At 33.7% G+C, this 13313-nt stretch overlaps 1 protein-coding gene across 1 annotated transcript; it reads right to left on the bottom strand.

The window, feature by feature from the left end:
- Positions 1-3066: 3066 nt before the first annotated feature.
- On the bottom strand, positions 3067-12111 carry LOC115424504 (B-cell receptor CD22-like). Its single transcript, XM_030141815.1, has 9 exons — positions 11985-12111; positions 11562-11903; positions 10682-10927; positions 8676-8924; positions 7020-7107; positions 6484-6514; positions 6009-6124; positions 5832-5926; positions 3067-4477 (listed from the first exon to the last, which is right to left on the bottom strand). Exons 1-8 carry the CDS (start codon positions 12031-12033, stop codon positions 5839-5841), a joined length of 1209 nt encoding a protein of 402 aa, XP_029997675.1. The 5' UTR covers positions 12034-12111; the 3' UTR covers positions 3067-4477; positions 5832-5838.
- Positions 12112-13313: the final 1202 nt, after the last annotated feature.

The raw sequence follows: 13313 nt of genomic DNA, 5'->3' as shown, positions 1-13313 counted from the left end.
TATAACAGGCAGTAAATTGGAAATGACGCTGTTTTTGTGTAACTTCACTGATGGAAATGTAGTGGGAGACGACATATACAGTACTTGGTTAAAGTACTTTTAGTGGTTTGCAAAAAAGCTATTACAAGGAACTGGGGAAAGACAAAACCACCAACAAAGGACCAGTGGATCACAATGATTGAAGGAATATGTACAATGGAAAAAATAACTCACAAACTGCAACTACAAGAAGCACAAACGGACAAAAAATGGAATAAATGGACTGATTACAGAATCTGGAATGGTGGAAGGACTGAATAATGTGAATGCAAGGTCATGGAGTGTACCCAAGCAAGGTTTGTTTGTTCGCTTTTTGTCTTTTTTGCTGATTATGTGTTTATAAAAATGTCAATAAAAACTTGAGTGGAAAAAAAAGATGAATTGGAAATGACTGCTAGATTTCGAAAGTGCTTAGTGCTCTGGAAAAATAAGCAAAAGGACTCACTCACAGCATATTTTCCAACCTTTTTATAGAAATTATTATAGAGATTATAAGAAAAAAAAAGTCCAGATGGAACATTTTAAACTTAGGGTTTAAAGGGTTTATGTTATGGGGGTTTTGTAGTAAAGATACTTCTATAGCTTTGTGTATGGTGTAACACAGTTTACACTCATTTAACCCTTAAAGACTTAAAACATCTGCAGTCGCTTTTCAATTGACCCTCAAATTGCGCAAATATAACTTGCGCATAAAAATTTCCCTGACTGAAAAACGACAATTTCGCCAAAAGTCTCATTTTTCAATTAATGTACATATACTCAAATGTCCGAAGTATCAAAAGTATCGATATTTTGATTTGTGAATCTGCTATGGGAGATATTGATATTTCAGTATTGATCTGCACATCACTAATCTGTACTATGCTTTATTTTCTATTTGGAATGTATGTGCTCTGTTTTCTATTTTCCTCAGTTTTTAAAGGTGTGTGTTTTTAAATGTTCATTTACTATCGATCCTGTTGATAACAGTTTCGTTCATCGTACAATGTAGAATGGCAATAAAGAATCTTGAAAAGTTATTAAACATTTTACATCAGTGGAGGCTTTTGATCACTGGTGGCTGTTTGGGTCTTTGAGGTTTAAAGTGTGATTTAATATTGTATTTCACACATTATTTAATATGTATAATTTTAAGGAGAGGACGAAAATACAGTATTGACACTACATCAGGAACTCAAAGACGAGATAGATAGATAGATAGATAGATAGATAGATAGATAGATAGATAGATAGATAGATAGATAGATAGATAGATAGATAGATAGATAGACACTATTAATTATTAAGGGAAATTCAAGTGTTTCAGCAGCTTTGCAAATTAAGTGCAGACTTCATTATAAAAAACTATCACATGATTATTAATTTTCTTCATATATTTTAACTTATACAACATTGTCTGTAACATATCCTCGTAGCATAATTGCTTAAGTCATATTTCTGGCTAAATTGTGATATGTACATAACTTTACTCTCCTAAAACTGTCGTTTCAATTTACGCAGATATTACAATTTGGCCAAAAATATGACTTAGGCAATTATGTTATGAGGCCAATGATTAATCTACATTTGGGTACACACACTTTTATTTGGCTCCTCCTGAGAAGTGTAATATGAGCAGGAAGCAAATTAACTTTTAACCAGTGCCAACATCACAAAACAAAAGCAAACATTATGACAGTATTAGAAAGCAGCTTAATAGGCAGTAAGTGCAAACACAGACCTGATGGATGCACGGGGGCCTGATAAAGATGACACCATCAGTTGCACTTAGCATCACACGGGCCCCATGCAGGTATGTTTTTAATCATTTTGACACTGACTTTGGGTGCCATCAGACTGTCTCCTTGTGATATGGAGAAGTTTATTAACTCATAAAGACCCAAACAGCTACTAACAACCAAAACCAACAGCTGATGGAAAACGTTTAATACCTGTTGATCTACTAATCCTATCAATACATGTCAAAATCAGTTAATGATATATTTTACTGAAAAAGTCACTTTTTCTTCAGTTTTCTCTGTTCTAATATAATGACCTTTGAATTTACTCCGAACTTTTATGAACATTTACATGATCAGTGGAGTAAATATAGGAAAATACAGGATTTACACTGAAAAAACTCAAACTAAAGAGGATAATGTTACAATAAATGGTTATAAATCACTTAGGAAAGGAAAATATAGTTTGGGAACTGCCACAAAAGTAGCACTGGGTCTTTATGAGCTAATATCGACCCTTCATGCTGAGATATGCAGTACTTTTCCAGACACCTTTCAAGTTTTTATAGTTTTCATACTTATTTTCATGCTTAATTTCTAAATTTGTTTTGTTAATTCCTACTCTGTTAAACTTTACTTGGTTAATAATCGTTTGTTTTTAGGGGGACATATCGTTAGCCTCATAGCATAATTGCCTAAGTCATATTTTTTTTCAGATTATAGGCAATGATGCAAAATTAACCCTGTAACGCTGAACATATCATATTTGATACAAGTTTTCAAGCCCTCTACATGATCAGTGTGATTTTTTTTTTCTAGAAAAACCTGATGTATACAATTAGATACATGCAATACACAGATAATCCACCAGGGGGGAGGAATTCATTCACCAGAGGCCTTTCCAGTGACACTACAAGATTGTCATTAATGAGGAAGGAGGCAGAACTACCAATTTTGGAAAGGAATTACCAATTTGTTAGACATGTTTGTGTTATATTTTGTTTTTCTTTGTTCAAAAATAACAGTATTTGAGCACTGAGACCTGATGTATCAAATATGATACAAAATTGAAAATCATACATGGAAATTGATATTTGAAAAAAAAAATGTTTTTGGTTGTTCAGAAGGACCAATAATAGCATTGGTTTCAAAGAACTGGAATTTTCTGTCTATGATTTAATGGTTCAGGCTTTACAGGGTTAATCAGCAGTGTTAGGAGAGTAAATGTTACTCCCTCAGAGTTTAATCAAGGCTCAACATAGTTCTTGGGTTTTAACAGCCATTTATTTGGACAATCAAATCTTGAGCTTGCCCAACAGTGATTATGCCCAAACAATGCTGTCAGAACTAAAGAAAAGAAAATGTTAAGACTTAAATTAACTTACAAAAATATAAAGATTTGACACAAGATGACGAAATGAATGCCCATTAAACAAAATAAAGCACACATATAAAATAACAGGCTTAATTGGCTTCACGTAGCATTCACATGACCTATTAACAAAGAAAACTGACAAACTTTACCTCATTGGCCGCATAAACTCCAAAGGAATAAAACAGAGGGTTTCACAGCATCTTCTTAAAAGATATGTTTTAAATTTCTTAGCTCGGTTCTTATGAATTGTCCTTTTGCAGACCTTACAGGTAGAACATGTCGTGCATGATGGCCTCATGTGGCTCATGGAGTGTACTAATAATCTTATCCCCTGGGGGCAACGTGAACATGCGGAACAAACATTTTGGTTCCCCTCTTACCTCTATGTTTTTAAATCAAACAAATAAAATGTATTTTCTATGAATTTACTGCATTTTGTGCATTATTTATTTATTGACTATTTAAAGGAATTATTACTGTGAATGTGTTATGTTTTTAAATGCTCTTGAAAATTATGAACTGAATATATGAGTGATGCCTTGGACGGCAGCTACAGTAAAGATATAAACATATCACAATGTGGCCAAGACTTAGGCAATTATGGTATGAGGCTATCAATAACTCTGGAATGTGGTGTCATGGAGGGGAAAGAAGAAGAAGAAGAAGAAGCAGCTTTGACAACCAGACATATTTGCTATGGCATCATTTATGCAACAAAATGCTTATGCAATGTCCCAGTAAATAACATGTACTTCTGTCCAGACTTCATTTTTCTCCATGGCTGTGTATTGATGATGGTAGAGTCGGACTGCTGTATGAACTCGTCTCCATCACATCCCAAAGATTTTCAGTGGGGTTCATATCTTCACTCTGCAGTGGCCAATCCATGTGTGATCCAAATGTCTGATGGTACCTGAACCACTCTTTCACAATTTTAGGCTGAGGAATCCTAGGGACTGTCCAATCTTATAAGTGTTTAAGAAAGACTGCATCAGTTAGGGTTAAAAAAAAGAAAAACTTGTAGAGCTAAAACATATTAATGACTGCAGTAATTATCCAACGGGAGGATCTGAACTATTTGAGTTAAATTCCAGATGGTGACTTTTTTTGGCCGAGCTGTGTATTTATTATTTGTTTTTCTGTCTTAGGTCTTGATGTCTTTGTTGTTGGCCATGTTGATTGTAAATAACTAACAATTTGCAAGAGTGTAAGAGCTTACATACATGGGTCAGAACATGTTAAAGTCACCTATGAGAACCTTTCTTTGAGTTCACAACAGATTTGCACTCAAAACTAATCGCTCCGTTCATTCATGTCAATATATGATGCATTCAAGATTTGGTCCCTGAAAAAGAAAACAAAGAAATATTTCAACTGTCTCTCCATGATAATTCTTAATAAAACATAGAATAGAATAGAATAGAATAGAATAGAATAGAATAGAATAGAATAGAATAGAATAGAATAGAATTAGGAGTTCAATTTCAGTCAGTGCAGCAATAGTTACAGACACCAGAGCTACAGAAATAAGAATAGAGTGAATATAAAATTACAAAACTAAAAAATAAGATAAGAAAATATTTTTTAAAAATTACAATTTAACAAAGTAACATAAGAATAGAACTAAGTAGAATAAACTGGATAAAATATGAAAAGGTGTAATTTACAGTATTAACAGTATGTATCTGGGTGCTTCTATGAAACTGGGTACATTCTGATACCTACCACTTTGCCACCTTTATAGACCCAATAATAAAAGAGAAATTTAAACATATTTCCCCCCAGAATGTACCTAATGATGACCTCAGATAAATGCAAAAAAAAAAAAAAAATTCTCTTACTCTGAGCCATCTCAAAATTAATGAATTTTGAGTAAAATATTGGGCAAAAATAGGACGGAAATTGGGACATGAAAAGCTACCTAGGTGTCAGTGCATTTGATCTGGAAAACATGGCTTGAAATGGTCTTATATAGCACTATAAATAAAGACACTGTGTTCATTTGATGATCCTAGTGGTTTTTCTGATCCAGACATGTGGGTTTTTCATGAATCTCAGTCTCATTCCAGGTTTTGCATGTAACCCATTGTGTCCACTTAAGTTACACACAGAACCTGCCCATTTAAACACAAACAAATCGTGAGTGATTTTGCAACAGCAGTGATTTTTGTCAAACACTCTACCTTGCATATTTACTTCGATTCCCAAAATGTGCCTGTGAGAGAATAAAAAGATGTTCGAAAAAATAGTTGCACACAATTTTTGTGTTCTTTTTACCGTGTTACATGCAGATTTTTGTATAAAAATAATATAAAAATGTGTTTTATCAGAAAAACAGTATCTCTTTTATCTCAGTAAACATTTATTTTTAAAATAGACCCAAAGTGCTTCCAAACTTGCTTCATAATATTAGTCTACATTTTGTTTGAATTTTTAGCCCCCATGTCCTGTTTTTAGGGACCAGTTTCACAGAAGCACCCATATCTATGAACAATATTAACAGTACGTTACAGTAAATTTATGAAACTATGTCTCTCTATTAACAGTATTAACAGTATGTATTTCCTATAGAAACAGCATGCATATCTATGTAAAACAGTATATATACCTATGAACCACATCTATATTAAAATACTGCATTTATTTTTGATAAAAATTTAATAATTATTGCAGGACAGAAGATTATTGCATAAACGTACAGAATTATTAAGTTGTTGCGGGGCTTTCCCTGGACACTGTGCTGTAAATCACAGTCCGGTTATCTTCATCATCATGAGAAGCCGTGTGCTGCTGCCTGCAGGAGATTTACACTGATTCAATGAAAAGATCTTCACTGAAGATAAAATAGTTTCTGACAGTAGGTGAAAACATCTCACATGTTCCTGTCGGTGTGGAAGTAAACCTCCGTGTACACTATTTCTGCTGTTTCTTCTTCACATGCACATCTGTCTTGTTGTTGATTGCTGGTAAATTCGGGACAGTTTATGGTATTCTGCATTTAAACAATAAGAGATAGAAGATTTTATCAACTGCATGACCTTATTAAACAGAAAACAACATTGACCTTTGTGTTTCATTTCTTATCAAATCCCCGCTTGATCTATGTTCCACTTGAGAATAACAATGACGTGGGTTTTCTGTGGTTTCTACTCAGCCTAACCTGGTTTCAGGCAGACTTTGTGCAACTGACATCTCCTACATGAGTAGAAAGTGGCTTAGTTATTTAGTTTAGTCACTCACATAGTATGTTACTTATTAGTAATGTACTAACAAAGCCAAAACATAATAAAACACAGGGAAAGTATGTGTTATTTTTTTATCAGTTTTCATTATGACTGTTTATGGCAGTACCTGTACGATGCCTGCTCTGTTACTGTTGAGTCTGAAACATGAAACAAATGTAGTGTCATCACATGATCGTTGTATAGCATTGGGTTTTTTAAAGTTTTTTTTTTTTTTTTTTCAGAAATGAGTCATATGTTGTAACATGAGACGGAAAATGACAAAAGTGCTGCTGGCTAATGTTTTCAAGTTACGTGAAAAAGGATATATGGTGCATAACAAAGTGCTATTATATACAGAGGTTTGTGCACATTTTATAATAGAATAAATGTGAAAAGTGGATTTATTCTGATATACAGACAGTGTTTTTAAGTAAAACTTGCAGCTCAGAAACAAACATTACTTAAAAACATTCTCTGATTTCACATTTTAACCCAATACTATATCTTAAATTACAGCTAAACTATATCTTAAATTACAGCTAAGTAGTACTTTTGACTTATTTTTTCTTTATTAATGACTCAAATTTGGTGTCACTGCTTTTATCCTGGCAATATTTTACTTGAAGACCAGTATAATATTGTTACTATGCAAATGCATCTTACCTTCTGAATATGAAAACAGCGGCCACAGGGAGAAGCACAGCAACAGTGGCAATGATTAGTACAACTTTGGATAATGTTGTCCAAAATGCTGTGTAAAAAAAGGCATTTATGTATTAATTTAATGTTGCACCTTTTCAATACAGCTGCATATGTGACACAACATACTGTAATTTGTTAATTCCAAAGTGGTGATTGCAGACTTATATAATGGTGTAACTTCATGTGGTGATAACAAACACTGTGGAGTTCATTTTTCTTTATTAGTGACTCTAAGTGAACATTATTCAGGAACCATTTTACTTATAAACTAGTGTAATCAAACACAATCGGAAAAACTAAAGATCGACAACATGAATCAGGTTTGGAATGTAAAATCTCTGTGATTTCCTGTTACCATTTTTATAATAAAAGCCTCTTTAACACTTTAATTTGGAACTTTTGTGGCAAGTTGCAAATGATTTTTTCTTTACATTCAACCTTTTCTATGTGATTTATTATATCCATATTTATTATAAAGCCATATTTAGTATTTTTGCATTTTTCAGTGAAATTTGTTAAAACTAATTTACTGATTATGTAACTGTTCATAAAAGCTCAGTGTAAATTCAAAAGTTATTTTAACAAAACAGAGAAACCTGAAGAAAAAGGGAATTTTTCAGCAAAATATGTCATTAGCTTAATTTAAACAAGCATGTACAACCATTGTAATTAGAGGTAGACTGATTTTTTCTTTCAATATCAACCATCAGCCTTTTTTTTTTTTTTTTGAAAGCCGATATTTGATCAGTAGTAAAAATGTTATAAGATATTTGATCAGGCACCTGCATGGGCAGCACTTGAAGTTTAATAAATGTTAAAAGAGTACTATGTGTACGCGTATTAATTTAATTTATATTGCTGCATAAAAATGTTCATTTATGTGAGTGTTTCAATTGTATTTTACAGTTAATGTGCTTTAAAAAAAAATTAGCCTTAAATATCGTCCTCAAAAATTGGCTTTAAGTATCAGCCATTGGCTGACCAAATTTTTTTAAATTGGCATCGACATTAGAATAACCCATATCGGTCGACCTCTCATTGTCATTTATCAAACTACATGTGTTTTAATGGTGAATCGATGTTGCAGAAGATGATGGTATCTCTACGCTCACTATGGAACCTCCAAATGGGTCGTATCTGATGATCATGAAAAGATGAGAAATTGAATTTTACCTGATTTATTTACACGTATTGATATGACTAGTGGTTTAGAAGTTATTAAAAATTTTATATCAGCAGATGCTTTTGGTTGCTGGTGACTGTGATTTTTATGACTGATTTCATCACACTATGACATAAACCCAAACTAAAACTACAACAGTCAACGTAAACAGAACCTAAACTAATTTTCTATGTCTTTAAATGAAACATATCAGCTACTGGCAACATATGACACAACATACTTTGCTAGTTCTTCAAAAGTGATGACTGCACTTGTATGATGGTTCTTTCTAAAGCAATAACTGATCAGTCAAACAAATTCAATCATTAACAGGAATTTTAAAAAATCAACTGAAACTCTAATGGGATATTTCTCAACAGTCTCAACATTTTACCACATTGTTAATTCCATAATAATGTTGTTTGTTCAAATCTTGATAGTGTTAACCTTCTTACCTTTTATATTTACTGTAACAATAGAGGAGTTTTGGTTTCCATGTTTGTTGGTGACACTGCAGAAGTATCGCCCACTATCGCCAGGCGAAAACACAGGTTCATGTCCAACAACCACAGAACCACCTTCAGCTGATTTAAACCAGGTATAAGCCTCCACTGGGGGGTTTGCATGGCTATGACAGACCAGGGTGATATGTGCATCTGTGTCTGCTGAAGGACTGATGGAAGCCGACGTGTTTTTAGGAGAATCTGAAAGAAAACCAGAGCTTCACTGTCTTAGAGCAGGAGAGTCAAAGTCAGTTTAGTTCAGGGGCCACATTCAGCCCAGTATGATCTAAAGTGGGCTGGACCAGTACAATAATAACAGTGAAAACATTAAATTACACTAGCGCATTGATTACAGATCCTGGATTTCGTCATTGTCAGTACTGAGGGTGGGATGTGAAAAAAAAACAAAAAAAAGGGGGTGGGGTGGGGTGGGGGTGTTAAAATCCACATCCTGACCCTGAGGGGCAACATCCCGGTCCCCCAGCATGGATATTTGTTGTGTATTCACGCATGTTGTACCGCATTTGTCTAGCAGTCACCACCAAAGTGATTAGATGATTCTGGGCATAGCACCGTGATTGTAAGGCTATTGTATTCAAAAATAACTAACATCTCCCAAAATATTGGTCCTATCAGCTTGCCATTTTTGCTAGTTTCTTCCTTGACCCAAAATACATAAGTGTGCCAAACTGCAGCAGTCAGCTCTATACGGATATTGTGTGATGTCCAAGACACACACACACACACACACGAACACACAGAGTCCACTTCCCTTTTATAATATAAGATTATGAAAATGTTTACCTTCACAAACTATCCTTTAAAAATTGTAAATAACATGAACAACCATGAGCAACTCAAAAATTAGAAAGAAAAGTAGGTGCAGTTATAACAAAATTATGCCTCAGTTTATCATTTGTACAAGTGCATTACGACTGATGTATCATACTGGATCTATAAATGTACAAAACATTTTATAACAGGTAGAATATTGTTAAAATTGCACTTCACACATTTCAAGTTGTTCATATTTGTTCAGGTTATTAATTTTTTTTGCATGTAAATTTACACATTTTCATGTAATTTCACTTTTTTAGACTAAAACAAAGAGGAAAAATTTGAGTTGTCATTAATTACAGGTTATTATGATAATATTTTACTGGTAAGCCTTTATATGGCCCTTAAACTAAAATGACAGATTTTTGATATCTTCAGTGGAATTTTTACATTACACAGATTCATCTCATGGGCTGGGTTGGACCATCTGGTGGGCCAGTTTTGGCCCCCAGGCCACATGTTTGACAGGAGCCAAATTTAGTCCAATTCAATCTCAAATGGATCCGATCAATAAAATCCTATCATGATAACCTATAAATAATCACAACTCATACTTTGTGTCTGATTTAGTGCAGAAATTAAAATGATGATGGATCACAAAAGTAAAATTACATGAAAACATTTACATTTACAAACTATCCTTTCACAACAAATGTGAATAACCTGAAAAAAGAACATGAAATGTCTTAACAAAAATAAGTTTAATTTTTATGAATATTCTGCTTGTTACTAAATGTTTGTATATTTGTAGATCCACTGTGATCTGTTAGTTATAATGTACGTGTGTAAAGGATAAGCTGAGGCAGAATGTTGTTAAAATTGCACTTCTTTTTCTTAATAAATTTTCGTTTGTTCATGTTATTCACATTTTTTAATGACAGTTTGTAGATATCAACATTTTCTCAATGTAATTTTACTTTTTCACTCTAAAACATAATGAAAATTTTGAAGTTGACATTTTTTAAAACATTCATTATGTTATTATTTTACCAGTCCAACCCATGTCAGATCATATTGTGCTAAATGTGGCCCCTGAACTAAAATGACTTTGTCATACCTGCTGTAATCAAGGCTTCAGCTGATTAGTTTCTCTGTTTGCTGTTCTTGTGCACAGTACTTACATTCAACATTAATATGTACGATTCTTGACATTGCTCTCGTGTGTGTTTTTAAAGAACAGGTGTAGTTTCCGGAGCTTGTATGTGACACGTTGCTTAAATAAAGCACAGCTCCGTCATTTACGGGCTCTCCGTTCTTAAACCAAACAAAAGCAGATGAAACCTCTCCATCGCAGCTGTTAATGCAGGTCAGATTCACAGATCCTCCTTCTTTAATGGTTTTGTTCCCTTTAAGTTCAACTTTCAGATCTAGAAGAAACAAATAACAGTCAGTCTTTTTATTTGGGATCTCAGAAGTTAACCCCTTAAAGACCCAGTGCTACATTTGTGACCGCTCCCAAGTGAATTTTTCCTCTAGATTTAACCTTTCAAAAGTGATTTATCACCATTCATTGTTATATTATCCTCTGTATTTAGCTTTTTTTTGTGAAAATCTGGTATTTTCCAATATTTAATTCACTGATCATGTAGATATTCACAAAACCTCAGAGACAATTCAAAGATAATTAAATATTAAACAGAGAAAACTGAAGAAAAAATGTCTTTTTCCTGTAGAATATATCATTAATTGAACATAAACCAAACGTGTTCATCCACTGTCATTTGATAAACTTTTTGGCTTTTACTGGTGAATCAGTGTTGTAGAAGATGACAGTGTTTCCACGGTAACTACGGAGCCTCTGAACATCCAAATGAGACATATCTGATGACCATGAAAAGATGAAAAACTGTATTTTATACCAAATATTTACATGTATCGATAGGATAAGTGGATCAACAGGTATAAAACAGTTTAGATCAGTAGATGGTTTTGGTCAGTGGTGGCTGTTTGGGTCTTTATGGGTTAAAATAACAAACATGGACAAGACAAAAAAAAACTTACCTTTGATTTTTAATGTTGGGCTGGATGTAGCAGCCGGAAAGCGCTTTGTGTTATTATAAATAAATTTGATGCCGTATTTTCCTGTATCCATACAATCCACTTGGTGTATTTTTAAAGAACAGTTCTTATATGAGTCACCAATGTACTTAAATCTTGATTTAACAAAGCCAACAAAAATAAGATGGGCCTTCTTTCGATGATACTTAACATGACCCCAGATGACTTTCTCTGGCCTCAGGTTGTCAGGATGGTGAAAAGAACAAGGAATAACAACAGACGAGCCTTTCATTGCACAGATATTTAGCTGTGGATATTCCACTTTCCACTGACTGCAAATAACACCTGGAAATGACAGGTCAAACATTTCTGGTTAGATTGTAAGTTTATTGTAAAGTTACCTCATAGTAAAAGTATTTTCCTTACCAGACAGAAACATCAGCGTCCATGTCAGGTTTCTGTTTCCAACACGCATGTTAAAACTTCACATTCAAGCTAAATAAAGGTGCTGGAAAAGAATCTCTGTGAGAGACGTTGACTGTTTTCAGCTCAAAATATAGAGTGAGAAATATGCCTTGACAGTACGGGCTGTAAAAACAACTTCCTGTAATAAAAAAGAAAGATTAGACTAACATTTTTTCTCAGCCGCTTCAATCAGGTCACACACATCACAGACTCTGTCGCTTCGCCAGTCCATGCATGGAAAAAAAAAAACAAAAAAACCCATCTATCTTGTGTCTGTGTTTGCATTTTCATGTTGCTTTCATGTGGTTACAGCACTTTCAAATCAATGCATACTGTAACGACTTGTGTTAAACGCAGTGGGTCGACGTGCAAACCCACCTAACAGTGTGATCAACTTCAGTAAATGAATGTGCAATATTACTTTCATGGTGTGGAAAAATATGGGGAAAGCATTTAGTCGACATTGTCAGTGTGTGCAAAATACAACAGGATTTGTATTTGGTTATGAAAAAAAAATCATATTTTCTTTTGTCCCTTAACAGAACTACATGAAACAGTGACTGTGCCTGAGAAAAAAAACACAGAATAGGAGTTTTCTAGAGTGTCTTTTGATGTTGTCTCTCATGAAACATGCAGGTTTATTTTATAAGCCTTTACTTTAACATGTGTTACCATGAATACATGAGTCATTACACAGTTTGTTGTAGTTCCACAATAAATAATTGACTTTAACCCTGTAAGGCCTGAACCATTACATTTTTGACAGAAAATCAGTTATTTCAAACTGGAGCCTCTGTTAGTCCTTCTGAACAACCAAAAAAACATGTTTTTCAAATACCAATTTCCATATGAGTTTCAGTTTTGTATCATATTGGATAAATCGGGTCTCAATGATCAAATATTGTTATTTTTGAACAAATAAAAACATAATACAACACAAACATGTCTAAGAAATTGGTAATTCATTCTCAAAATTGGCAAAGTTCTGCCTCCTTCCTTATTAATGACAGTCTTATAGTGTCACTGGAAAGCCCTCTGGTGAATGAATTCCTCCCCCATGGTGGATTATCTGCGTATTGCATGTACCCCTATAACACCAAATGTATCAAATATGATACATTTGGTGTTATAGGCTTAAAAAGGTCATAAGTGTTAACCTATAAAGACCAAAATATCCACCAGAAACCAAAATGTTTTCCTGATTTACATTGTTTAATATCGTCTTAACTACTAGTCCTATCAATACATGTAAGTAATTGGTGTTAATTGCAGTTTGTCATCTTTTCAGTG

Source organism: Sphaeramia orbicularis, chromosome 8 (assembly GCF_902148855.1).
Source record: "Sphaeramia orbicularis chromosome 8, fSphaOr1.1, whole genome shotgun sequence".
Classification (NCBI taxonomy): Eukaryota; Metazoa; Chordata; class Actinopteri; order Kurtiformes; family Apogonidae; genus Sphaeramia; species Sphaeramia orbicularis.
The sequence above is the reverse complement of the archived record's forward strand: the minus strand, read 5'-3'. Positions and strand labels throughout refer to the sequence as shown.

Coding starts and splice junctions, on each gene's coding strand:
- LOC115424504 (XM_030141815.1), bottom strand. CDS start 12,033: ATGCGTGTTGGAAACAGAAACCTGACATGGACGCTGATGTTTCTGTCT. Junction 8,925..10,681: donor CGTACATATTAATGTTGAAT/GTAAGTACTGTG, acceptor GTTTTCTTTCAG/ATTCTCCTAAAAACACGTCG. Junction 6,125..6,483: donor ACAGAGCAGGCATCGTACAG/GTACTGCCATAA, acceptor GTTTAAATGCAG/AATACCATAAACTGTCCCGA.